The sequence below is a fragment of the Sapajus apella genome, unplaced genomic scaffold, assembly GCF_009761245.1.
Source record: "Sapajus apella isolate SASKATOON/1434 unplaced genomic scaffold, GSC_monkey_1.0 scaffold42, whole genome shotgun sequence".
In the NCBI taxonomy this organism is placed as follows: Eukaryota; Metazoa; Chordata; class Mammalia; order Primates; family Cebidae; genus Sapajus; species Sapajus apella.
The window spans coordinates 1,815,448-1,843,248 of NW_022436982.1; the positions used below are offsets into that span (position 1 = coordinate 1,815,448).

The 27,801-nt window shown below is 40.2% G+C and overlaps 3 protein-coding genes across 3 annotated transcripts in view; 2 read left to right on the plus strand and 1 right to left on the minus strand.

Annotated features, from left to right (window-relative positions):
* Nucleotides 1-147: 147 nt before the first annotated feature.
* On the minus strand, nucleotides 148-1,983 carry SMIM27 (small integral membrane protein 27). Its single transcript, XM_032299998.1, has 2 exons — nucleotides 705-1,983; nucleotides 148-360 (listed from the first exon to the last, which is right to left on the minus strand). The coding sequence occupies exons 1-2, from the start codon at nucleotides 747-749 to the stop codon at nucleotides 238-240; spliced, it is 168 nt and encodes a 55-aa protein (XP_032155889.1). The 5' UTR covers nucleotides 750-1,983; the 3' UTR covers nucleotides 148-237.
* Nucleotides 371-12,013, plus strand: TOPORS (TOP1 binding arginine/serine rich protein). Its single transcript, XM_032299991.1, has 3 exons — nucleotides 371-750; nucleotides 2,192-2,386; nucleotides 8,448-12,013. Exons 1-3 carry the CDS (start codon nucleotides 748-750, stop codon nucleotides 11,385-11,387), a joined length of 3,138 nt encoding a protein of 1,045 aa, XP_032155882.1. The 5' UTR covers nucleotides 371-747; the 3' UTR covers nucleotides 11,388-12,013.
* A 13,420-nt stretch (nucleotides 12,014-25,433) lies between these two features.
* Nucleotides 25,434-27,801, plus strand: part of DDX58 (DExD/H-box helicase 58) — a 65,504-nt gene continuing 63,136 nt past the window's right edge. Inside the window, exon 1 of the mRNA XM_032299992.1 lies at nucleotides 25,434-25,701. Coding sequence (XP_032155883.1) covers nucleotides 25,596-25,701 — 106 coding nt within the window. The 5' untranslated portion in view covers nucleotides 25,434-25,595. The remainder of the gene's footprint in view (nucleotides 25,702-27,801) is intronic.

Here is a 27,801-nt window from a genome sequence, read left to right on the forward strand (position 1 = left end):
AAAGCTTATGCTAACTATGATCTGATACTCAAAGACTGTTTCGGATCTCGGTTGCTGTATTTTGTCATGAGAAGGTAAAATACTAAAATTTCTATTTGAAAAATTTGCATACTAGTGCTTATTATAAAGGATAATGCAAAAATAAACTTGGGAACTTTGCATTATGAATTTTATTTTTAAATCTACATAAGCATGAGGGAAAGAAATGTTATTTGCAGAGAATTAAATCCAGAGGAGTTACAAATTTTCATTCGTCCCAAAAATTCTGTCTGGGTATTTCTTCCTTAGCTGTCGTCTTGCAGCCACCGTTGATGCATAGATGACGTAGCCCCAGGAGATTAAAACGATGGCAAGCAGCAACTAAAATAACCAAAAACCGCAAAAGAGGTGTGAAAGCCAAAAAAATTACTGTAATTTGTCTGATATTTCCCTTCGCCCCGGTCAGGTTACCATGTGCCATTGCTAAGGTGGGAATTACAGTAACAAAGTCGAATAAAGGGGGTTCCCGTGGCGGGTACACCCAGCAGCCCTTACGTAAGAAGCGGAAGATCGTATCCTTCAGGAAGAGGCGGAGTCGAGGTGAGGGAGTGAAATGCTTAATTCAAGAATGGATTTTGGAGTTACTGGGTGCTGAAGAAATAGGGCCCTATGCCTGCAGGCCCAGTGAGTCGAGACGGTGGAGCCTCGCGAGCCCCGGGACCTACCACTGAATAAATCCAGTCCAGCGTGCGACGACTCACTGGCTTCATGGTAAGGAGGCGGCAGCGGTCCGCGGGAGCCGGCGGGAGCTGCGGGCCTCAGAGTAACTTCCCAGGCGGTGGCTGCTTAGCGGCGGCAGCCATCTTTCAACCGGGCACGAGCGCCCGCCCACTCGCTTCGTGCAGCGTTTTCGCCTGCCTCTTCCGCCCGGAGTTGGGCGCGGGATCACGTGATTGGGGGCCTAGCCCGCCTTTTAGAGAAGGGAAGAAATAAACGAGAAAATGTTAATTTTTTTTCTTTCCAATTAGAGAGATCAAGATAGGCGTGCTTCCACTGGTTTTCTTTCTAGTTGCAATGCATTAGTGGTGCAGGATAAGGTGCTGTCGTGTCCATTTAAAAGTTAGTTTGGAAAGCAATCTGTTTTAAATATTACATCGGCGTCTAACGCTCGAAGAATTAACGCTTTCTCCCCCGCCCCGCCTGCATCTGATACCACACGATTTTGATGGACGTTCGTCTGTTCATCTTTGACTTAAAAATAGCACCCACTCTTTTATATGTGACAAATCGTTGTGGGAACTCCTGTAAATCGAGCCATTCTTAAACGTATAACTTGATGTAAAAATAATATCTCTTAGAAGAAATAGGTGGGACGCGTTAGCCGCCATAATGTACCAATCAAGCAACAAGTGTTTGTTGAGCGTGTCTGATGCCCTTCAACGGCCGCGCGTGAGATACTAAGACTCAAGCACGGCAGTTTGGCGGGCGAGCGGACCAGGTTCAGCTCTAGAATGTTTGGGACGCTCACATTTAAGGTCTGAGGAGTAGAATCTGGCAACGGGCCGCTTTAGGCTCTAGACGTTCTTTATACCTCTCAATTATCTTAAAAGAGTGTCTAGATTTCAGGGAGTGGGAAGGGGAAAAGCGGAGAAAAACGTGTTTTGTTTGGGGAAGAGTCCAGGCCCTGTTTGTTGGGCTGTCCTGTTTCTCCCCAGCTTGGAGGGGATCCCTCTCTGAAGACTTTATAGGATACTGGTTTTGGATCCCGTTGGACTCCCGGTCTTGCTTCCGGGAGATATGCAACAGGAGGTTAGACTTCACGTCCATGTAACAGTTTCCCTATCTAGACACTAGATAGTTTCGTAACTTCCCGCAGAGTTTGGTGAGCTTGAAACGACGTCGAACTAGTTCTTGTGTTTTCTGGGTAAGTTAGGGGCGAACATTCAGCCAGTGTCCCGAGCGGCTGAGTACTAGTGACGGTGAGGGTCGTGCTCTCAGCCTGGGAGGGTCGCTCATCCCGGGTCTGGCGCCGCGGGGGAGGGGCCGCGTTTCGGCCGGCGCGCTGAGCCCCGCCCTCGAGGCTGGCGCGCGTCTGCTGCGCATGCGTGACGAAGGCGGGTGTTGTGTTTTGACGCGCCGGGAGCTGGGGGGTGGGTCTCGCTCTCTGCCCTGCTTCGGAGCTGCCATTGGTGATGAGCACTTTGCGTCACAGGGGTCGCAGCCGCCGCTGGGGTCTCCGCTGTCTCGCGAGGAGGGTGAAGCGCCCCCGCCTGCTCCCGCTTCGGAGGGTAGGCGGAGAAGTCGCCGGGTACGCCTTCGCGGATCCTGCCGTCACCGACCTAGCTTTCTGGGCCGCCGGGAGCTTGCGGCGAGCGCCCCAGCCAGGCCTGCGCCGGCATCTTCCGAGGTGAGTGAGATCCGGAACAATGGGGCGCGGGGGTCGAGCTGGCGCTCTCGCCTGGAGCGGTGCCTCGGGACCCGAAGGCTGCGGTCTCGGCCTGCGGGGCCGTCCGGGCCTCGGCGGGCCAGGGCCGGGTTTCCCTGGCGGCTCCTGCAGCGCACCTGTGGAGTGGGGGGGGGGGGGGGGGGGGCGGGCGAGGGTTGCGCTTCCAACAAGCGCTCTCGAGGGGCGCGAGCTTGGCAGTGTAATGGAAAGAGCTTGGTCTCTGGGAAAAACAAAAAAGCAATGAGACTGAATCGTAGCGTCACCACTTACAGGGTGTGTGACCTTGCCTAGGTCCCCTAAGCCCCTGAATCTGTCTGTAAAATGGGAATAACAATATTTAAGTTCATTATGTAATGCGCCTGGTGCTTATCTTAGGTCTGTCCGGTGGCAGTTCTGAATCAAAGCAAACGACTATCACCGTGGTTCTTGCACTCGTCTGTGCTGTGTTACGCATTCTGGGCAGAAATTGTCTGCCTGTGACTTGTTCATCCATCCATTTACTGCAGCTTTCCTCATGGGCTGCTGATTGTAGGCTGGAAAGGGGCAGTGCTGAGATGAGCCACATAGTGATTTAAGAGGAAAACGGAGTGGACCTTTTGATAGGTGATTTTCAAGATTAAGATAAATTAAGAAACAGTTGCCCAAGATTTAAGTTAATAGTGACGAGAGCTTTCTGGTTTTTGTCCATGAAATGCAAAGAAAGCTATACAATCAGCTAAAACCAATCATGCTTGTCTGGAATGAGTGGTTTTAGAGGGGAGCAGTTCCCAACCAATTCTTATTGCTGGAATTGGAATTAAATTCGATAGGATCTGGTCAGGTAGCTCCTACAACTATTGTGTGTTCTTTTGGAATTGATTAAAATACAGTTCAGAGAGGTACAGTGATTTTTTTTTTTTAAGGTGGCAAGAGGTAGGAACCAGTTTATTTTTAACACTTGGGTAATGTATTTCATCTATTTGTGAACCCTTTTTAGTCACTTCGCCTAGAAATAGTATGATAGTTATATTAAGTATGATAATTATTTTGTTATTAGTTATGGCTGATGAGCTACCAAAATTCACTTCATTTTCACATTCTATAGAGAACAGTGTTGCGTTCTTACTGTGAATCAAGCACTGTGCTAAGGGTTTTCATAAAATATGTCCCGTCACACAACCACCTTTTCAAATGGGTATTGTTACTTTATTTTAGAATTGAGAAAACATGAGATTTTGAGAAGTAACTTCCTCCAGGTCACACACCTAGTAAGTGGTGGTGATTCTCAGCCTTGGCTCTGTGTCAGAATTAACATATCTCCTGCAAATGTAATCAGCAGATGATTAAATTTTGTATACAGTGTATGCCATAGATGACTTTTGTAGGAAGTCTGAGTTTATGGCGCAGTTCTACTTCATGTCATTGTGCAGTTTTTCAAATACCCAGTCTCTGAAATGTAGATTTGAGTTTCCTGATTCCTTATATCCCTCATCCGTTTTCCCTAGATGTGTGTCCATCTTGATGATGTGAAATTTCCCCGATTATCTGAAATTTCCCTGAATTGTGACATGAAGTGTTCTTATTCTTGTTAAAATCAGATTTGAGGATTTGGGAAAGAGAAGTTTTGGCTTAATCGATTTATACTAAAGATGGTAAACTGGCCAGGGCGGTGCCTCATGTCTGTAATCTGAGGTAGGCAGATCCACAAGGTCAGGAGTTCGAGACCAGGCTGGCAAACGTAGTGAAACCCAGTTTCTACGTAAAATACAAAAACATTGGCTGGGCATGGTGCTGGGCGTCTGTAATCCTAGCTCTTTGGGAGGCTGCATCTGGAGAAATCCCCTGAACCCGGGAGATGGAGGTTGCAGTGAGCCGAGGTCACAGCGCCACTGCACTCTAGCCCAGGCTTCAGTTCGAGACTCCAGCTCAAAAAAAAAAAGGTGATAAACTTCTGTAGGATTTGGGAGACAGTTTAGGTAAAGTGTGACTGAAGAACTGATTGTCTCCTGTGTAAATTTATAGTCCTAATTCCTAGAGTGCTAGGATAGAGAAACGTAAATTTATTCAGGCTTCTTACAGAACCCGAAGTACTGTGTCTATTATCAGGTCTCCCTTTGCTACTTAAATCCAGAACCTCTCTTGCAAATCAGCCACTCTTAATCTGTATCTGGTCATCCCAATTTTTATGCCTTAATTTGTATTTTTAAACAGCTTTGTTGAGATTGCATTCCATCCATAAAGTTCACCTGTTTTAAAGTTAAGTCATTGATTTTTAGAATATTTACAGTTGTACAACCATCACAATAATCTAATTGTAGAACATTTTCATCATCCCAGAAGGAAACCTCATTACTGCCCCAGCAACAGCCACCAGCTTAATTTCTTCTCTATAGATTTGCCTATTCTGGACATTGCATGTAAAAGGTATCATATAATATGTGGATTCTTGTGAATTTTTTTTTCATTTATTTAGCATAATAAAAAGGTTCATCCATGTTACAACATGTTACCAGTACTTTGTTCCTTTTTATTGCCAAATAAAATGCCATTGTATGGATCGACTACATTTTATTAATCTGTTCAATTGATGGGTATTTGAGTTTCTCCTTTTGAGATATTATGACTAGAGCTGCTGTGAATATTCATATACAGGTTTTTGTGTGGACATGTTTTTGTTTCCCTTGGGTATATCTAGGTGTGTAATTGCTGGGTCATATGTTTGACTTCATTAGCATTTTCAAAAACTTATTAATTTAGTATTTAGTGACGATTTTTAAGAGCTAACTACTTATTTGATGATCTGCATGCATTCTTATTTCATGTTTCTTTTTCTTTTTTAAAATATAGACTGGATCTTGCTTTGTTGCCTAGGCTGTCTCAAATTCCTGGCCTCAAATTCCTGAGTCTTCTGCCTTGGCTTCCCAAAGTGCTGGGATTACAGGTGTGAGCCACCATGCCTGGCCTCTTTGATGTTTCTGATGAAGACTGTTTGTTTATTTTGAAACAAGGTCTTACTCTGCTGCCCAGGCTGGAATGTAGTGATGAAATTATGGCTCACTGCAGCCTGGACCTCCCAGGCTCAGTTAATCCTCCTGCCTCAGCCACCTGAGTAGCTGGGACTGCAGGTGTACCCATCATACCCGGCTAAGATTCTTTTCAGCTAATGTTGCCTGTGTGAAATACAAGAATGAGTTATAATTCATTTTTTTAACCTATTATGGAGGACATTACCAATCATTCGTTCACCTTTTACTGTCAAAGTGGTTAACAGGCTTATAAAACTAGAGAAGAGAAGGGTAAGGTTTCTTTCCTTCTTTTTTTTTTTTAAAATCATACTTTGTTCAGATTTTATTTTATTTCAACTACCAGTTTACTACCTACTAGTAATTCCCTGATTCATTTTCAGCTGTAGTTTTTTTTTCTTTTCTGTTTTTTTTTTTTTTTTTTTTGAGATAGAGTTTCATTTTTTCTTCCCAGGCCGGAGTACAATGGTGTGATCTCAGCTCACCGCAACCACTGCCTCCCAGGTTCAAGTGATTATCCTGCTTCAGCCTCCCAAGTAGCTGGGATTACAGGTGCTGCCACCACACCCGGCTACTTTTTTGTATTTTTAATAGCGATGGGATTTCTCCATATTGGTCAGGCTGGTCTTGAACTTCTAACCTCAAGTGATCCTCCTCCCTCAGCCTCCCAAAGTGCTGAGATTAATAGGCATGAGCCACCGTGCCCAGCCCTCAGCTGTAATTTTTATATGAACTGGAAGTGTTGAGTAAACACTAAAACTCTGAAAGAACTAAGTGAAGATCAAATGTATTAATTTGGAATTCACTGGTCTTTTTTCCAAGTCCAGTAATCCCCTCATTATATAGAGGAGAAAACTAAAGTCTAGAGTAAGGTGAGTGTCTCCATGTTAACTAGAGCTAGTTCTAGGTGAAACCTGGTCTTCAGTCCAAATCTTTTGATAACCTCTTTGCTTCCCTCCCAACTTTAATCTGTCCCTTCCCTCTAACACACATACAGTCTCTGAACTGAAAGGTCTCTAATTTTATGTGTGTCTTTCTTTAAATTTTCTGAGTGGGCAGATTAAAAAATGTTAAAAGTAGGGGGAAATGCTGAGAATACTGTGCAGTATTAGGGATTTAGAGTTTTTTTTCTTTTTCTTTTTTTTTTTTTGAGATGGAGTTTCGCCCTTGTTGCCCAGGCTAGAGTGCAGTGGTGCAATCTTGGCTCACCGCAACCTCTGCCTTCTGGGTTCAAGCAGCTCTCCTGCCTGAGCCTCCTTAGTAGCTGGAATTACAGGCATGGGCCACCACGCCCAGCTAATTTTGTATTTTTAGTGGAGATGGGGTTTCTCCATGTTGGTCAGGCTGGTCTTGAACTCCCGACCTCAGGTGATCTGCCCACCTCGGCCTCCCAAAGTGCTGGGATTACAAGCGTGAGCCACCGTGTCTGGCCCCGGGTTTTAGAGTTTGTATGGACAGAAAAGCAATTAGTATTATGTATTTATAATTCTACTTTTCCAGACCTTTCAGGACAGTGATGATTTTTTGCATTTTCAGTCTAGTAAATTGAAGACTAGAAATATCTAGACCCCTGAAGAAATGCTTGTTTAGCATTAGTTGATTCTCTATTAAGTTATGGTTCTGAGAAAGCCAACATGCTCTAAAGTGAGCAACTTTAATATGAAACCTATGGCGGAATACTTGTATTTCACAGTCATGAGTTTTTGTTGTGGGTTTAGTTTATTGGTTTTTCTTATCGTTTAATAAGGCCAATGAATCTATTTAGAAAATTACAATTTTGTTATTTGACTAACTTGACCCCACTTGACTAATGATGAAACTTCCTGTGATAAAGGAATATAATAGCTAATAGTTAATACATTCGAAATGATTAGTATAAAATTCAGCTTTGGGACTTATAAAGCCAAAATGCATACTAGATTTCAGCTCTAGCAAATTCATTTTGTAAGGTTTAAGCCAGTGTAAACCTATAAACTAATCTTTAATATTCTAGTCATCCTTGTGTGAAAGGATAATAGGGAAGGGGACCAAAAACATGATTTCAGGATACTTTGTGGCCTGACTTTTGGATTAAAGAAAAAAAGTTAAAGGAAGGCTTAATAGGAATGCTGAAAGGAATGAGTGATTAACTGAATATAATAGTGTAGTAATAGTAACTTAGTGTAGTAATAACAACGGCTAACATTTACTCAGCAGCTGCTGTGAGCGAGGCACTGCCCCTTGGCTGCTTTTTTATTATTTAATCTTCACTAAAAGATTTCTCTCCTTTTTAAAATGAGCTAAGGTTGAAAAAAGAATCTTTCACTAAAATTCATAGGATTGGTTTAAACAGGTGAACTTTTTGGTATGTAAGTTATATCTCACCAAAGTTGTTTTACAAAAGCACATATAACATATCACAGATAAATCAGTAGTCTGTATTGTTAGTGGTATATGTATATGAAAGGTATAAAGTTATGCATAGAAATAACATCAACTGAGGACTGGTGTGTTTTTGTTTTTTTTTTTTTTAGGGAGTGATAGGAGGGGAAGATAAGGGACATAAGTGGTGGATTCATGGGTATTTGGTATGGTTTTTTTTTTTATTGGTTTTTTTTTTTTGCATATGTCAGATATTTCTCATTATTTTTAAAAAGAATAATAGAATGTTACATAATATTTGAGAGCTTTGCTGTGTACCAGGTACCTTTTCTAAGAGCTTTTTACATCGTCACAAAACCTGTGAGGGAGATTCTGTTATCACTGACCTGCAGATGAAATTAAATCACAGAGATAGTAACTGACACATAGTCACACTGGTAGTGTGGAACCAGGATTCAATCTTGGGAAATCTGACTTCAGAGCTTACGCTTTAAGCACTGTGTTACTGTGCTTACATTGCCCCTTTATAATGCAGCAAAAGTTATGGGTCACTTAAGTATTTTCACCAAAATATGTTTCAAGGTCTTTATTTGCATTTTTGTTGAGACTAGTCATTCCTCTATTATCAGGTTACTGATATATTTCTTTCCCTTTTACAGATAATGGCATCAGCTGCTAAGGAATTTAAAATGGACAACTTTTCACCTAAAGCTGGCACTAGCAAATTGCAACAGACAGTACCAGCTGATGCATCTCCTGATTCTAAGTGTCCTATATGCTTGGATAGATTTGATAATGTGTCTTACTTAGATCGCTGCTTACATAAGTTCTGTTTTCGCTGTGTACAGGAGTGGTCAAAAAACAAAGCTGAATGTCCACTATGTAAACAGCCCTTTGATTCTATTTTTCATTCTGTGAGGGCGGAAGATGACTTCAAGGAGTATGTCCTAAGGCCTTCATATAATGGTTCTTTTGTCACACCTGATCGACGATTTCGTTACCGTACAACTCTGACAAGAGAACGAAATGCTTCTGTTTATTCACCTACTAGGACCGTGAACAGAAGAACAACAACTCCACCAGATAGTGGAGTACTATTTGAAGGGTTAGGCATTTCAACAAGATCTAGAGATGTTGAAATTCCTCAATTTATGAGACAAATTGCAATAAGGAGGCCAACTACCGCAGATGAAAGATCTTTGCGGAAAATTCAAGAACAAGATATTATTAATTTTAGACGAACTCTCTATCGTGCTGGTGCTCGAGTTAGAAATATTGAAGATGGTGGCCGCTATAGGGATATTTCAGCCGAATTTTTCCGCAGAAATCCAGCTTGCCTTCACAGGTTAGTCCCCTGGTTAAAACGTGAACTTACAGTTCTTTTTGGAGCTCACGGATCTTTAGTGAATATTGTCCAGCATATTATCATGAGTAATGTTACTCGATATGACTTGGAGAGTCAGGCATTTGTGTCTGATTTAAGACCATTTTTACTTAATCGAACTGAGCATTTTATACATGAATTTATCAGTTTTGCCCGATCTCCATTTAACATGGCAGCCTTTGACCAGCATGCCAATTATGACTGCCCTGCTCCTTCATATGAAGAAGGCAGCCATTCTGACTCTTCAGTCATAACAATATCTCCAGATGAGGCTGAGACCCAAGAGCTGGATATTAATGTAGCCACTGTTAGTCAGGCACCATGGGATGATGAAACTCCTGGACCATCTTACTCAAGCTCAGAGCAGGTACACGTTACTATGTCTTCTCTTTTAAATACTTCTGACAGTTCAGATGAAGAACTTGTCACAGGAGGAGCCACATCTCAGATACAAGGAGTACAAACCAATGAAGACCTAAATAATGACAGTGATGATTCTTCAGATAATTGTGTCATTGTTGGGTTTGTTAAACCTCTAGCTGAGAGGACCCCAGAACTTGTTGAACTGTCCTCTGATTCTGAGGACTTAGGTTCTTATGAGAAAATGGAGACAGTGAAGACACAAGAACAGGAGCAGTCTTACAGTTCTGGTGATAGTGATGTTAGTAGATGCTCATCTCCACGCTCTGTTCTTGGAAAGGATGAACAAATAAATAAAGGGCGTTGTGATTCTAGTATAAGAATCAAATCAAAGAAGGAAGAGAAACGATCTACATCATTGTCAACTCCCAGAGACCTGAGCTCATCTGTAAGAGAAGACAGGGTATATTCTCCATATAACCATAGACATAGGAAGAGGGGAAGATCAAGAAGTTCAGATTCACGTTCTCAGAGTAGAAGTGGACATGATCAGAAGAATCATAGAAAGCATCATGGGAAGAAAAGGATGAAAAGCAAACGATCCAGAAGCCGGGAAAGTAGCAGACCTAGAGGGAGAAGAGACAAAAAGAGATCAAGAACTAGAGACAGCAGTTGGTCCAGAAGAAGCCAAACTCTGTCTCTCAGTAGTGAAAGCACAAGCAGATCAAGGTCTCGTAGCAGTGATCATGGTAAAAGAAGATCACGGAGCAGAAATAGAGATCGTTATTATTTAAGAAATAATTATGGAAGCAGATACAAATGGGAGTATACTTATTACAGTAGAAACAAGGACAGGGATGGGTACGAATCATCTTACAGGAGGAGGACTCTGTCCAGAGCTCATTATTCTAGACAATCTTCGAGTCCAGAATTTAGAGTTCAGTCTTTTTCTGAAAGAACAAATGCTAGGAAAAAAAATAATCACAATGAGAGGAAGTATTACTACTATGAAAGGCACAGATCAAGGAGCCTGTCTAGTAACAGATCAAGGACTGCATCTACTGGGACTGAACGGGTGAGAAATGAAAAGCCTGGAGGGAAACGAAAATACAAAACACGGCACTTGGAGGGTACTAACGAAGTGGCTCAGCCATCTCGTGAATTTGCTTCTAAAGCAAAGGACAGTCATTACCAAAAATCTTCATCAAAATTGGATGGAAACTATAAAAATGAGAGTGATAGCTTTTCAGACAGCCGATCATCAGACAGAGAGACAAAACACAAAAGGAGAAAAAGGAAGACCCGGAGCCTAAGTGTAGAGATAGTTTATGAAGGAAAAGCTACTGATACAACTAAACACCATAAAAAGAAAAAGAAGAAACATAAGAAGAAGCATAAGAAACACCATGGAGATAATCCTTCACGTTCTCCAGTTGTAATTACCATTGACAGTGACAGTGATAAGGATTCTGAAGTAAAGGAGGATACAGAATGTGACAATAGTGGTCCTCAAGACCCTCTACAAAATGAGTTTTTGGCTCCTTCCTTGGAACCATTAGAAACTAAAGATGTAGTTACAATAGAAGATGAATTTGGTGTGCTGGATAAGGAGTGTGATACTGCCACACTTACTAATAGCTTGAATAATGCCAACAAAACTGTAGATAATATTCCACCTCCGGCAGATTCAGTTGAACAAACTCTTGATGTAAGAGAAGAGAGTACCTTTGTTTCTGATTTGGAGAACCAGCCCAGTAACATTGTGTCTATTCAAACTGAGCCATCAAGGCAGTTGCCATCTCCCCGGACATCATTAATGTCAGTATGTCTTGGTAGAGACTGTGATATGTCTTAAAACTGCCAAAGCATCTCATTGAGAATTCTGATGATATAAAAAGGAAAAAGAATGTCGTTTACTGCAGTCTATTTAAAGATGACATTCGGTGAAAACTCTCTTCCTCCTTATAATATTTTAAGTGATTTTTTTTTTGGGGTGTAATTTGTAAAAATCATTATTTGTTCAAAAACTATGTATGTCCCACCCTCAAAGATATGCACTTTTAAGTGAAGAAAATGTTATTGCTAGCAGTTTATTTAAAACTTGGGGTCCTTTTTAAATAAAATTATATAAATTTTAGAAGTTATTTCATAAAGCCATATGGTATTGACATATTTTTAAGGTAGTCAATGAGTATTTTTGAATTTTTTTTTTTTTTTTTTTTGAGAGTTAATCTGGAAATGTGTTATAAGCTAGGAGAATCCCTTTGGACAGTCTTTATTTTTCTTCTTAAAAATTTATATGATTCAAAACCATTTCTTCAGGTTGAATTGAGGCATTTTAATCTGCACAGTTTATCTTCTGCCAAAATAAAAATTTAATATTTCCTTTATATACCTGTTTATCTGGACTGTTAGTAAAACAAATGTGTATTCAACAAAAGAAAAAAAAAATAAAACAGTAACAGTTTAAAACAAGAATCAGACATTTTCCTATGCAGTATATATTTTTTAAGTTTATTTTAGTAAACCTAAAATCTTGAAAGTAGCTAAGGGTATAATTACATCATAAATACTGAACTTCAGGTGAACAAATACTTCATAGTTTTAATTATTTTAGTTCTTTGATTTTAAGAAGTATGTTACTTGCTTTCTATTAGCAAAACAACATTTAACTTGCTAAAAAAAAAAAACCATGAAGAAAAACACGTGTTGGCCGGGCCCGGTGGCTCATGCCTGTAATCCCAGCACTTTGGGAGGCCAAGGTGAGTGGATCACGAGGCCAGGAGTTCAAGACCAGCCTGGCAAAGATTGTGAACTCTGTCTCTACTAAAAATAAAAAATTAGCTGGATGTGGTGGCGGGCGCCTGTAATCCCAGCTACTCAGGAAGCTGAGGAAGGGAACTGCTTGAATCCAGGAGTTGGAGGGAGGTTGCATTGAGTTGACATTGTGCCACTGCACTCCAGACTGTGCGACAGAGCAAGACTCTTAACAGAAACCAAAAAAAATGTGTTATACTTCTTTTACATTGGTAGTTCTTTTGTGTAAAGTGGTTATGTTTTATCTTGTTTTAGAGATGATAAAATTACGTTTAGGCTGATGTAGGATTGCTACTGAACCGTGAAGCTTTAGTTAAATGTAACATTTATTCAGCTTTCAGTTTGCCTTTGCCTTGCCTTATTCATTCTTAATTCAGTAGAAATTGGAATGCCTGCTGTTGGCAGGTTCTGTACTAAGTTTTATCAGTAGAGCAAAGCAGATATGCTCTCTGCTTTCATGGTGCTTATGGACTGTTAAGACAAATATTTATATAAGCATAATATTATAAACTATCATATGTTCTCTGAGGAGAAAGTGTAATTCCCTTATAAGTGAATGGGAACCTAATCATAGATGGACGTAATAGTTGAACCCAGAGAACAAGCCAGCATTAACGGGGGAGGAATTACTGTTAGCAAAGGATCCAGAGGCAGATGAAGAGTCTACTGTATTCCAAGAACTAAAAGCAGGATTAGACAAAGGACAGAGGGTGGGAACAGTCTTGGTAGGCCATATTTAGAATCTGTTTATCCTAAGGGCAGTAGAAAATTGTTTAAAATGAGAGAAATCTAAAATTGATGTTGGCAATTTTTAAGTAAGCTCATCACATTAAATTTGATATTACTTTGTAACAATGTAATTTTTGAGTATTAAAAACACTTCCACATTGTAATTTCACATCATGTTTTCAGTTAAACATTTAATGAAAACAGTACATGGCACCATCATCCTTTTGGTTGTTCAAGCCAAAAATTGCCAAGACTTGATTCATCTCTCTCCTTAGCTTCCATCATTCAGTTGCCAAATCTGGGCACTAATGGTTTTTCTGATATTTCCATTGTGTCTATACTATCCACATCCAATCTGGATAGCCGAGATCTCATCTATGCTACCATAATGGTCAGCCTGCATTCACTGTTGGTCTACACCTACTACTTTCCCCCATCCATTTGTGATGCAGTGCTGAAAAGATCTTTTTTTTTTTTTTTTTAAGCAGTCTCGCTGTATTGCCCAGGCTGGAGCGTAGTGGCGCAATCTCGGCTCACTACAACCTTCACCTCCTGGGTTCAAGTGATTCTCCTGTCTCAGCCTCCTGAGTAGCTGGGATTACAGGCGCCCACCACCATGCTGGCTAATTTTTGTATTTTTAGTAGAGACTGGGTTTCACCATGTTGGCCAGGCAGGTCTCGAACTGACCTCAGGTGATTCCCCCCATCTTGGCCTCCCAAAGTGTTGGGATTACAGGCGTGAGCCACCGTGCCTGGCTGATCTTTTTAAATTTTCATTTCATTTGCTACTTAAAATTCTTCAGTAGCTTCCAGCAGACAAAAAATCCACAGCATGATGTGGTTTATAGATTTCTGCCTAATTAGGCTCTGGCCCATCTTGAGCATTTCTGTTACCTCATTTGGGCTCATGCCACGCTAGCCTGCTCCAGTGCTATGGAGGTGCTGCTCCCTACTACATGAGAGCTTTCATTCGTGGCAGTTTTCTTCTGCTGGAAACTGAACTTCACCTGGGATAACCTAGATTTCTGTTAAAAATGTGCCCTCTTCCCACCTCCCCATAACTGCTTTGAATAACTTTAGGCTCCTTCAGACCACTCAAAACAATTAGGAGTTGATTACTAAATGCCTTATCTTCCACCAGTCTGAAAGTTCTGTGACAACTATGTATCGGTTGTAAAGTAGTGAAAGAACAGCTAGATTCTTTCACTACTTTACAACCAACGTGCTTAAAACGCTGGGCGAATGAATAGGACCTGGACAATTTAAAAATGGGCCAAGGCCTGCTTTCAAGAAGCTCTGCTATTTATAAACTTTTAGACTGGTAGTATGTTCTTTCAACTTGTTCATCTGAATTCAGTGTCCGTGGCATTTTATTTTACCTCAGATTCTCAGTGTTGTGACTTTTGTCACTTAACCTGTGTAAGGAAATGTACCTCAGCCATTCATGCTTGCTTACCCATGATCCTCGTTGACAACACGGAAGTTTGTTACTGCTTTTTACCTCCTACTCCATGTAGTGGAGTTCAGTCTTCCCAACTTTCTAGGCTAGCCAATCTAAAGGGCCTCACTAACTCATCAAGTCTATAGTAAAGATGAGCAGGGTGTACAAAGGGGCTTGCAGGAGGCAAGCGGACAACCCGCACATGCTGGGAATTCTTCCTTTGTGAAGAATAATGGCAGTCCCCTGCCAGTGTAGGATGTAGACGTGCTGAGCAAGCCAGCAGCACATCTTTGGATGCAGGAATATTTTTGGAAGTCACTTTGGGGTGCTGGAACCCAGGTGTGATCTGGTTTGGGCTGTTGCCACTACCAGAATTCCCAACAATTGGGGCAAGGAATGGGAAGTGGAGGGGGAGGGCTTTCCCTGTGTCAAAACTCTGATTTCCTCAGCATTCAGTGTGGATGCACCTTTAGATGTAGACCCTAGAACCCTATGAAAGGAAGAGTATAGAGTTTAGAGAGGTATAAAATCAAAAGAGTTTGCTTTGTTTTTTTGTTTTGAAACTTAAAGTGGGAAGGTGAGAGAGCCCCTTGAGAAGGAAAGGTTGACTAATGAAACAAAGTTCCTGGATGGGAAAGATGGTCCAGAGCACAGGGAAATGAAATTAGCAATGGACAAGCAAAGACAAGTCTTATAAAATGGCAGGAGGTAAAAACAGGCAAAGAGGTATTTGTCGGTAGATGCATTAAGATGAGGTAATAGATGCCCTAAAGCCTCTCCTTTATGAAATAGGAAGAATGCCATCTTCTGAGAAGGTTGGATTATGAGTAGGATTGGGTTGGAGAGGAGTGGAAAAATGCCCCTTGAAAGGCACGGAGAGAGGGTTAAGAATTGCTGATTAGTGTTGAGGCTTCACCTGAGATGGAATATTTAAATTTGTGGGGCACTGCGATTTGTGACTTCTTTTTGTCCCGCCAGCATCCAACACTGGAAGTAGAAGCAGAAGCTAATGTTGGACCTATAGCATGCTTTTAGTATTTATACTGAGCAAATGAATAAATGGATGGACTTATGATTGATGTTCTGGATGAGCAGTAGAAGGACAAAGGCGCAAGGGAATTGAGGGGGAGAGTGGTGCATTCTGTTTATCTGGGCTGAGTAGGGAGGAACATGAAGCTGGGAGATTATCAAGGGATTCATTTTCCAATGAGGTTCCAATAGGTACAAGGGCAGGAGTAAGAAGACAGAAAAAAAATACTGGAGAGTGTCTAAATTATAGGCATTGTTGGAAGTAGGTGAGTGAATTGAAATGAGTGGAGCTGAAGGTAACTAATTGAGAATAATAATGATCTGTGAGGTTGTAGGTATATCCTCAAGAAAGACATTCTGGGTGATGGCAGGAGATATAGGATGGAGAAAGAAATAGTTGTGTCATGGTGATTATATATCTTCCTTTAAACTATATTTGTGCTCCTCCACAGCGACTGGCATGCAGAGAAGATTTAAGATTTGCTGAATAAATTATTTCCTCATTCTTGGTTTTTAGTCAAAACCTGAATCACTAAGTTATTAGAAAACTCTGGGATATGGCCATTTAAAAAAATACAGTAAGATTAGTTGTTACAATGTCATGAAAATGGTAAGTTCTTTCCTATTTTACCTGCAAAGATATTGTGTGATGGTAAGTACCATTGGATCTGTCCTTGAAGAAAGCAAAAGGGAAGGAAATGGTGTTCAAATTAAGCTAAGCTCTGAGGCCAAATTCCTACCTGTAGAATCTGCAACTGTGGTTACTCCAGAACATTGCGTAATATACTTTTATATAGACACAAGGGGGCAAAATTAGGCACCTACAATTTGCTTGGAGTAGGCTGGCTCCAGCTTATCTGATGACCATTTGCACTGTAAATAGGTAAATAGTTCTCTCTGGGACAAGAGGATATCCCTTTGGATATCTGTAAAACTGATTTATTCATCAGGCATTGAGTACATAAAGTCCAAGACTATTCTAAAGGCTAGGGATATAAGGATGAATAGGATGGAACCAACAGGAATCTTAAAGAAGGTAGGAATGGAACGATTAGATTTGTTCTTAAGAAACAACTAGTAGGAATGTAGAAGAAACTCTTGTTTTGACGTGGTGGTTCATGCCTGCAATCCCAGCACTTCGGGAGGCTGAGGCAGGAGGATCGCTTGAACCCAGGAGTTTGAAGCTGCAGTAGCCATGATCACGCCACTGGACTCCTGCCTGGGTGACAAAGTGAGAGCCTGTCTCACATACAAAAAGTTGTTTTCAGTAGCTCAAACCAGATACCAGAAGGGCCTGTACAAGAACTGACAATAAGGATCCAGAGAAGAGTCTAGATTGGAGATTTCTGAGGTAGACAAGACAATATTTGGGTACCATTTAGATGGAGATGGGTTGTGAAGGACAGGGAAAATTCTGGGATGACCAGACCTTCCCCCTCCCATATGAGAGTTAGATGCATGGTGATACCACCATCCATGGTGAGAAATACAGAAATAGGAATAGTTTGGGAGGAAAATGAATTCAGTTTGAGACTAAGCATCCCAGAGGTGTGCTGTTCAATAGTAGCTGCTAGCCACATGTTGACATTGGGCACTTAAAATGTGGCTGGTAAAACCGAGGAGTTGAACTTTAAATTTTATTTAGTTTTAATTAATTTAAATTAATTAAATTTTTTAAATTAATTTAAAAATTTATTTTTAAATTATTTAAATAGCCACACGAGGCTAGTGGCTGCCATATTGGTCAGTAAAGGTATACAACATTCCCACTGTCACAGATGAAATAGAAGATACTCATCAGGAGGAAAATTTCCTGTGGGAATCTGAAAATTAGAGTGTGAATCTTGGAGGAAAGATTGGGCCTAGAGAGATGATTTACGAGTTGCTGTGAAAGAGTAGTACTGAGGCTGTGGGAGGATGAAATACTCCAGAGAGAGGAGGTAGAGCATGAGAAGCAGACATAAGTGAGAATTCTAGGGAACAAAATACGAAAAGTTGCCTGGCAACAGAAAAGGAGCTTTCAAAAGAGGCCAAGAAGTGTTTCCCACAGTCCCATATACTTTCTTAGCTTCTTCAATTTTATATTGTGTCTCCTGTATCTAACTAATACAGTGCCCTGGTCATTATGGAATGTAAACAGACTTTTTTTGAGAGGTTAATCTTATTTTTAGATCCTTAGAAGCACCTTAAACGCTTACCTTCGTGTGATTATTATATTAGAAACTGTTGCTCTGGTGGAGCAGGTTAGGGTGCCTCCAAGGAAATCTAATAGGATTTTTAGACAGACTATAGGACTGGGAAGTACCATCTTTAGATTCTACTCTATCAGTCACTCTCCTTTGCTTCCCTTCATGCCCAGTTATGATTTTCTGGATTATGTTTTAATCACTCTCCTTATAATACCCTCCAACTCACTTGCCCTTGTTTCTTTCATATTTACCTACTTTAGGAGTTGGGAAACTTTTCCTCTAAGGCCAGATGCAGGCTGTGTCACATAATCTTTATATTTTTCTACATTTTTTTTTTTTTTTTTCAAATTGAAGTGGAGCTTTGCTTTGTTGCCCAGCATGGCTTGAACTCCTGTATTCAAGCAGTCCTCCCACGTTGGCCTCCCAAAGTGCTGGGATCATAGGTGTGAGCTACCGTGCCTGGCCTACAACACTTTTTAAATGTTAAAACAATTTTTAGCTTTTGGTCTGTACAAAAACAAGACTTGCCAGATTTGGCATGCAAGCTGTAGTTGGCTAACACTTTACCCAGCAAGATCTCAGTCGGGATGAACCCAGCTCTTCAGTTGTGCCTACATGCATGCTGCTAAGTATTCGTGAGGGAAATCAGTAACTAGCAACTCTGCAGACTGGTGTTTATCAGCTTCATATGCTGTACAACATTAGAGGGCAAGTTTCTGTAGTATTCTTGTTCATTGTATTTGGCATAATGGCTGTTTTACAATGTTTTTTCCTCAAACCTTCTACTTTACCAGCCATATATTTTAGAGATAGGATTGAGTGACTGAGCAGTTGTGGTCAGCACAGGCTCAAACAACCCCTGCCTGTTTACCAAAACCAATATCTGAATCATATTAGCTCCTAGACACACTCCCTGCCAAGATTGTCTTGTCTGCCACTTTTGTGTGTCTTCAGTCAACTTGCGGGTCGGCTGATCTAAAGCTTCAACTGGGGTTACTGGGCTCTCCCTATGTGGTTTCTCACCTTCCAGCACAATGGCCTGAGTTTGTTTACATGGTGATCTGACCAACTCATCTAATATAAGCAGCCACATTACTCCTTATTCCCTTATTCTTTATTTCTCCTCACTGTACTTATTACTGTGTAACATCTGCTTTTCTGTCTCCCACACTAGAATGTGGTAAGCTCTAAAGCCATATTCTCCACTTTAGTCATGGTACTATCATTCACCCAGTTGCTCAAACCAGATATATGGAATGTATCCCAGTTTTTTCTCATTCCTTTCCTCTGCCAACCACTCAATCCTATCTCTAAAATATATCTCAATTAACTTCTTACACTCTCTGCTGCAATGTCCTTATCTATGCCTCTCATCATCTTTTACTTGGGTCACCTCCCAACTGATCTCATTCTGGATAGGAGCCAGAGAGGTTTTTTAAAAAAATTAATCAGATTATGTTATTGCTTGCTTAAAACTTTGCAGTATGTTCTCATTGCACTTAATTCCTTGCCTTAAAGATGCTACTTACGGTTTCAGTTCCACTGCAATACCATTTATCCCTTGCTCACAGAGTTCCGGCTACAAGCATCTTTCACTTTTTCTTTTTGTCTCTTTTGTGCATTTTGTCTCGCTGTATGGAATACCGTTTTACCTGCTTTTTTTTTTTTTTTTTTTTTTTTTTTTGAGACAGTTTGCCCAGGCTGGAGTGCAGTGGCGCGATCTTGGTTCACTGCAACCCCTGCCTCCCAGGTTCAAGCGATTCCCCTGCCTCAGCCTCCCAAGTAGCTGGGACTACAAGTGTGTGCCACCACACCCAGCTAATTTTTTGTATTTTTAGTAGAGACGGGGTTTCACCATGTTGGACAGGCTGGTCTCGAACTCCTGACTGCAAATGATCCACCTGCCTTGGCCTCCCAAAGTGCTAGGATTACAGGTGTGAGCCACCACACCTGGCCTACCTGCTTTTTAAAAATAGCTAATGCCTTCTTATTCAGGATTCAGCTGAAATGTGACCTGCTTAGAAAGGTATTCCCTTACCACTGTATTGAAATAGTTTTCACCATGTCACTTGACATTTGACAGTTACTATTTGTGTTTTTACATCTTTATCATGTCTTCTTCCTCCTCCAATCAGACTCTAAGCTCGTGACAGAGACTCTTTTCCACTTATCTCCACATATCTAGTGTTTTTCACAGTACCTGACATACAGTAGATACGCTATAAATGTGTTGAGTAAATTAATGCCCAGGGAGGAGATGGTCTAAGACTGAGTTTTCTTAATTTTTATTTTTAGTTTTAAGTTCTGGGGTACATGTACAGGATGTGCAGCTCTGTTACACAGGTAAATGTGTGCCATGGAGCTTTGCTGCACCTATCAGCCTGTCACCTAGATTTTAAGCCCAGGACTGAGATGTTACCATTATGTGACACTCCCCTTCTTTCCTGGCCTTGGCCAAATTTTACCTATGAATCTGTCAAATGATTCCATTTCTGGAGCTTCAGTTCTTTCAGATATAATCTATAATTGTTGATGTATTCTAAATCCATTGTTATTCAGGGATACATTATTTCCTGGTAGCATAGAAGGAGGCATGTCTTTACCTTATTAAAGGAATTTTGGATCATATTTTTCTCAGCTAAAACCCAAATCCAGTTATTGGCAGAGTAGCTTGCATGAGATAATTATAAACATAGACAAAACATAACCACACGGACATAAAGAACTTGAAGGCACTGGAGGACAATCAAAAAGCAGAAACTGCAGGGAGTTAGACCCTTGAAAGTTGGAGATGACACCGTATGAGAACAGTTTATTTGGCTTTTCATCTGAGGTCTTCCCCAGTCCATAGGTAGGCTAGAATGTGAGCAGGGAGACACAGTCATTGTGTCAGAATATGGACCCTGGGACTCCCAGAGTGACTGGATTTTGAGGGAGAAATTTCAGAAAGTAGACACAGAAAACAAGCCCTAAAGTTTGTATGTAACTTTCACTCAAATCTTTACCTGACTGTGAAATGCACATGTGCAGGGAAGATTCCATTCCAAAGATCCCATGTAAACAATAGCTGGAAGGCTAAAAGGGCTCAATAGATATATTTCAGCCACCACCACAGGGAATATAGAACTTGGAGGTTGAATCCCACCAACTTAGATGGGCTGAGAAACATATAGGACTTTTCACTGGAACCCATGCAGGGCCACAGCTTACTGTGGAAAACTATGACTCAGGACTAAGGACTTACCTTGCAATAAGGGCAAAACTTGAAACAGACCTACCACAGTGTGTAAACAATGCCTTTGTAAGTTTTAAGGTAAGTAATTTAGTGGCATGCTAGTAAATAATACTAGTATGTAATACTCTTGAGAGTAAAATAATAGAATCCAGAGATTGTATATTACATCTCTAATGGCCAGGGTAAAAAAAAAAAAAAAAATACTAGACATGTGAATGAACCCATAGTCAAGAGAAAAAGCAGTCACTAAAACAGGCTCTGAGATGGAATTAGCAGACAAGTACTTTAAAGGCACTATTAGAAATATGTTCATGAACTTAAAGGATAAGATGGTTTTAATGAATGAACAGATAGTGGTTCTCAGCTGAGACATGAGAAGTAGAAAAAAACAATGGAAATCCTAGAACTACCAAAAACAAACAAACAAAAACACCTGAAATGAAAAAGTTACTGGAAGCCTTAACAGATTGGAGAAGACAGAAGCGAAATGACATTAGATGGGAACCAGTGTTTACCAGAGGCAATGAATAGCACCAGAAATGGCAAACAGCATGGAAAATAAAAAAAGACTAATTTTTTTTTCTTATTTTACTTAAAAGACAACCAGCTATAACAAGGTTAATACATTGTGTTATTGTAGTATGTATTTTATAACATACGTAGAAGTACAATTTCAGACAATGATAGCAAAAAGGATGGGGTGGAATTATATGGTTGAAATGATCTTATATTTTGACTAATGTGGTACAGTATTAGTTCTAAATAGATTGAGATAAGTTGGAGATACATATTGTAATCCCTAGTGGAACCACTAAACACACACATGTATAAAATAACACATAGAGTATATACAAATATGTATGTGTGTGTATGGAGAGAGACATATAGCTAAAAGAATGCAAAGAGTTATAGCTAAAAGAGGTTAAAGTTATATTTTATTAACATACATCAAAGGAGTCCATTTTCCTGGATGACACAGCAAAACCCTGTCACTTAAAAAAATAATAAAATTATTGAATTAAATGTATGTTCTTTGAAAAGATATAATTGGTAAATCTCTGGCAAGACTGATTTTGCAAAAAGGCAAAAACATACTAAGGTCTATCATGAACACCATATGCCAATACATTTAACAATTTAGAGGAAATGATCAGATTCCTTGTGTTAAAATATAAACTTTTCCACATTAAAATTTTAAGATGTTCCAGCAGTGATTCATAAATTAAGCAGCTACAAACCAGAAGTGGTTTGGGGCTCTGTTAGAGGCGGTTGAAGAGATGCAGAGCAAAGAAATTGTTTCACTAAAGTTTGAGTGTTTGCCTTGTTTGGACTATCCAAGTGAGAAATTTATGACAATATCACCAATGCCCCACTTAGCCAACTGTGATTGGCTAAACTTAAGTTTCATTTTCCTTACGAGGGTGTTAGAACTACCTAAGACTAATGGCTTACCATTTGTTTTAACACTTGAGAAGTACAATTTATCAAAACTGATTAAAGATTAAAATTCAGAATAACTTTGTATCTAATTGATTATAAAGACTCTTCAAAGAAGGAAAATGTCAAGCCCAAATGGTTTTATTGGTGAATTCTGTTAAACATTTAAGGGAAAAACGATACCAATCTGAAACAAGCTCTTGTTTTATGAGACTAGCATAACTCTGATATCATTATAAAGAATCTTCAAGGAAGGAAAATGTCAAGCCCAAATGGTTTTATTGGTGAATTCTGTTAAACATTTAAGGGAAAAATGATACCAATCTGAAACAAACTCTTATTTTATGAGACTAGCATAACTCTGATATCAAAACCTGATAAAGGCATTATAAGAAAATCAGACACAAAAGTTATGAAAATACTCATTGGGTCATGATGTAGCATCCTTTGTATCTAAAACTGAATGAGTTTTATCCCAGGAATGGTAGGTCGGGTTAACATTGAAATATTGATCAATGAAATTTGGTACGTTAACAGAATATATGATCACCTCAATAAATGCAGGAAAACACATTATAAAAACTCAGCAAACCAGGAATAAAACAGAACTTCATCAATCTGATAAAAGGTATCTAAGAAAAATTTACAGCTACCATAAATTTAAAGTGATTATTGCTACATTGATTATTTCCCCACTGAAATTAGCAATAAAGTAATGGTGTCAACTGTCACCACTTTTATTCAACTTTCTGTTGGAGGCTTTAGGAGGTACAATAATAAAGGAAGCAATAAGCATAAAGACTGGAAAGAAAGAAGTAAAACTGGCTGAGTGTGGTGGCTCATGTCTGTAATCCCAGCACTTTGAGAGGCCAAGATGGGTGGATCACTTGAGTTCAGGGGTTTGAGACCAGCCTGGGCATCATGGCAGAACCCCATCTCTACAAAAAATACAAAAATTAGCCAGGTGTAGTGGCGTGCACCTGTGGTCCTAGCTACTCAGGAGGCTGAGGTGGGAGGATCCTTGAGCCTGGGAGGTGGAGGCTGCAGCAGCCTGGTTGATAAAAATGAGAGTCTGTCTCAAAAAAAAAAAAAAAGTAAAACTATAAGGAAAGGAAATAAAAGGCATAAAGATTGGAAAGGAAGAAGTTAAATTATGTATTCACAAATGAAATTATTTGCCTAGAAAAAGGAATTTACAGAACAATTATTAGAATAAGTGAAGTTAGCAGTGTTGGATGTTATAAGGTCAAACAAAAATCACTTGTATTTCTATATAGTAGCAACAGACAATTTGAAAATGAAGTCTTGAAAACAATTCCATTTACAGTAGCATCAAATAACAAAATAGTTCAGAATAGCCAGGTGCAATGGCACATGCCTGTAGTCCCCGCTACTCTGGATGGCTGAGGCAGAAGGATTGCTTGAGTCCAGGAGGATCCCTTGAGCCCATGAGTTCCAGACTGTAGCACACTATAATTGTGCCTGTGAATAGCCACTGTACTCTAGCTTGGGCAACTTAGTGAGACCCCATCTGTAAAATAAAATGAAACAAAACTATAAAATACTGTTGAGAGAAATTAAAGACCTAGGTAAATGGAAAGATATACCATCCTCAAGGATTAGAAGACTCAATATTGTTAAGATGTCAGTTCTCCCCAAGTTTTTCTGTATGTTCAATGCAAAGCAATATTGATCAAAATCCTAATAAGCTTTTTTTGGGGGGAGGAAAGGGTAGTTGACAAATTAATTCTTATTTCATATGGAAATACACAGGGATTCAAGGTTGCAGTGAGCCCTGTTTGCACCATTGCACTCCAGCCTGGGAGACAGAGTCTCAAAAAAAGAAAAAAAAAAAGGTGTTGGGGGCGGGGGGGGGGATGCAAAGAATCTCAAATAGCTAATATCTTCAAAGTGAAAAATAAATTTGGAGGATTTAGTAGTAGATGATTTTGAGACTTAGTTGAAATCTAAAGTAACCAAGAGACAGTGGTATTGTCATAGGTAGTATGACGCAGAATTTACAAGAGTCAGAAATAGACACACATACATTCAATGGACTTCGTTTTTTTTTTTTTTTTACAAAGGTCCCAAGGCTATCCAATAGGCAAAAGGAGAAGTGTTCAACAAATGGTGCCGAAATAATTATAAATATGGAAAAAAAAATGAACCTGGACTCCCCCATCTCACACCACAACAAAATTAATTTGAGATAGTAATAGACCCAGAAGTAAAGGCTACAAATATAACCTAAAAGGAAACAATATTTTCAGGACCTTGGGGTAGGCAAAGATTGATCAAAGAGGACACAAACAGAAGAAAAACCTGATAAATTCCAAAATTATAAATGTCTGCTCCTCAAAAGACTCCTTTAAGAAAATGAAATGGTAAGCCACAGACTGGAAGAAGAAATTTTGAATACATATATTTAACAATTTGTATCCAGAATAAATAACTCCTGTAAATCCATAAACCAAAAACCTCCAAAATCAGGCAAAAGATTGGAGCAGATGCTTCATAAAAGGTATATGAATGACCAGTAAGCACATGTATATGTGCCCACCATTAATTATATGGGAAATTAAAATTAAAACCACAATTATATACCGTTTCACACCGACCAAGATGGAAGTTTAAAAAAATGCTGACTAATGTGTGTATCTTCTGGAGCTCTCCTACTGTAGGTGGGAATGTAAACTGGTTATAATCATTTTGGAAAACAGGTGGTGGTTCCCATAAAGCTAGACATAGACTTACCCAGGGACCGCGCCATCGTGGGAGAACTGGGTACACCGGTGTACACGTTACAAAACTCATCGAATTGCACACTCAGATTGTGTGCATTTTACTGTATCTAAACGTTAGCGCTATAAAAGCAAAACAAAATATAAGATCATAAAAATAAAAGCAATTTCTAGAAGCCCTCTCCGGTTCCCGCGGTTCCCCAGCTCCCTGGATGGGGAGGGAAACGAAACTAACCCAAGGAAGCCCAGCCTCTGCGGCTTCCGCCCGCCACTAGTTGCACTTTCGATTTTCCCTCTAAAGTTTCCCGCAGCGCCGCCTCTCCTCCGGTATCATTTCTCCGGAAAATCCCTGCTTTCCCCGCTCGCCACGCCCTCCTCCTCCAGCCCGGCTTTAAAGCCAGTGAGGCGCAGCTGCGCTGGGACGCGGCTGGGAGCAGAGGCCGGCATGACCTTCGAGCAGCGGCGCAGCCTGCGCGCCTTCCGCGATTACATCCGGAAGACCCTGGACCCTACCTACATCCTGAGCTACATGGCCCCCTGGTTTAGGGAGGGTGAGTGTCCCCAGCGCCGCCCTCCTGCTGGAAAACAATTGAGGACTTGTTTTTCTCTTGCGTTGTTCCCGTCTTTTAATCAATACAGATAGCCTGCCGGAAACCCCAGGTTTGTGGTAAGATCTCCGAAGCATTTCAAACTAGAGGTTGTCAGAGTTTGAGGAGCCCTCGCAGGCCCAGTGGGGAAACTGAGTTCCAGCGAGGGGAAGTGACTTGGCTTAAGGGTGCTCATCTATTTAGATTCAAAGCTGGGGAAAAATTTTTCTGTTTCTGTTTCGTTTATTTCACTAGTATTAAAGTCTGCTGTGTGCTTGGCTGGGTACTGACAGATTGAGAAATACGTTAAGGGTTCTTCCTTAGTATACCTTACAGCCCAAGGACTGGGACACAAAGGGCAGATGATGACAGTACTGAGCACAAAATGCGGTCTGAACTTAAAGGAAGTTGATGCTGACTCTGCGGGTCTTATTTACACTTCCAAAGAACTGGAAGCTGGAGAGGAGCCGGACTTTTTCAGACTGAATAGCTTCAGGTTTTAATACAGGTGTTTCCATCTAGCTTTGGAGACAGGTGATCCTGGGTATTGACCATTTTGTAAATTTGTATCGAATTACTTTGTGCTGGAGATGAAAAGAGGCTTCTGGGGAACAGGTGAAAGGAGGTGGTGCTTAAACTATGTCGATGAGAGGGGGCCTGGGAATCCTAAAAGTCTCCAAGTGCCAGTTTTTCCTGATGTTTTTGCAGTTTTTGGAAATTGCATTTAAACCGGCAACTAACTTGAGTGCTAATTGCTCTACAAAACTAAAAGGCTTTGGAATGACATTCTAGTGACCAGTGTAGCTTGGCACCTGAAGAAGTAATTGGGTGAAACACAAACTGGTGTGAATCCCATTTTTTCATGCACTCCTATATTGATTTGATACACCTTGACGGAAATAAAATAAGCAACTCAGGCATCAGTATTATGTTAGCATTGGAGGTAATTTACTAATCACCTATTATCTATTAGGGAGTGTCATGTTGAAAGCTGAGGAAGCAATGATGAGCACAGCAGAAATGGTCCCTGCCCTAATAGTGATTAGCATGCATATGCGAATGCAGGTAACAAAACAGTAAATCATAAAGTGCAGTAGTGCTTAGAACTGCAGCTAAGTAGAGCAAATGATGAGTTGCTGGAAATGCATAGGAAACAAAATGACTATTCATGGAACCAAATAAAAGCCTTCCATTAGAAACTAAAAACCGTCAGTGGTTTTATAAATATGTATATATAAATAAAACCTAAAGAAGAACAAACGGCAAATAAATGCAAATTAAAAGAAACAAACAAGAAACCAACCCCAAATTCTTCTCCTACTCAGTTTACCTTGGCTACAGTGTTACCCAGAGCCTTAAAAAACACATGATGAATATTTTGTTTCTGATACACAATTTACTGTCTTTAGGTTCACCAATACCACTATGTATTTTGTGCAGTTAAGAAATTCTCTTTAGGCTGGGCGTGGCGGCTCATGCCTGTAATCTCAGCACTTTGGGAAGCTGAGGTGGGTGGATCACTTGAGGCCAGGAGTTTGAGACCAGCCTGGCCAACATGGTGAAACCCCATCTCTACTAAAAATACAAAAATTGGCCAGGCATAGTGGTGCACACCTGTAATCCCAGCTACTCAGTAGGCTGAGGCAGGAGACTCGCTTGAACTTGGGAGACGGAGGTTGCAGTGAGCCGAGATCACGCCACTGCACTCCAGCCTGGGTGACAGAGCGAGAATATGTCTCAAAAAAAAAAAAAAAAATCACTTTAGGTATGTGATCAGTAAGTATTATACTTTAATGCTAGTATATCTGTGCAGAAGAACAAACGTAGTGTGAAGCAATGTAAGCATGTAGATGAAATTTGGCTCTTGCTATATCTGGCTTCTATCTGGCTTCATGCTTAACTATATTAAGAAAGAATTGCCAAACTGCCAGTGTGTTTCTTTACAATATGTCTTATTTTACTTTCATCAAGACTAAGAGCTTTATGAGCAATGTTAATTAGCCAAATTTCTCCAATATTGTATTGGGTTTTAAAGGGATTTTTTTTTTTTTTTTTTTTTTTTTT

Coding starts and splice junctions, on each gene's coding strand:
- SMIM27 (XM_032299998.1), bottom strand. CDS start 749: ATGAAGCCAGTGAGTCGTCGCACGCTGGACTGGATTTATTCAGTG. Junction 361..704: donor TGGACTGGATTTATTCAGTG/GTAGGTCCCGGG, acceptor TGGTTATTTTAG/TTGCTGCTTGCCATCGTTTT.
- TOPORS (XM_032299991.1), top strand. Junction 2,387..8,447: donor CTGCGCCGGCATCTTCCGAG/GTGAGTGAGATC, acceptor TCCCTTTTACAG/ATAATGGCATCAGCTGCTAA.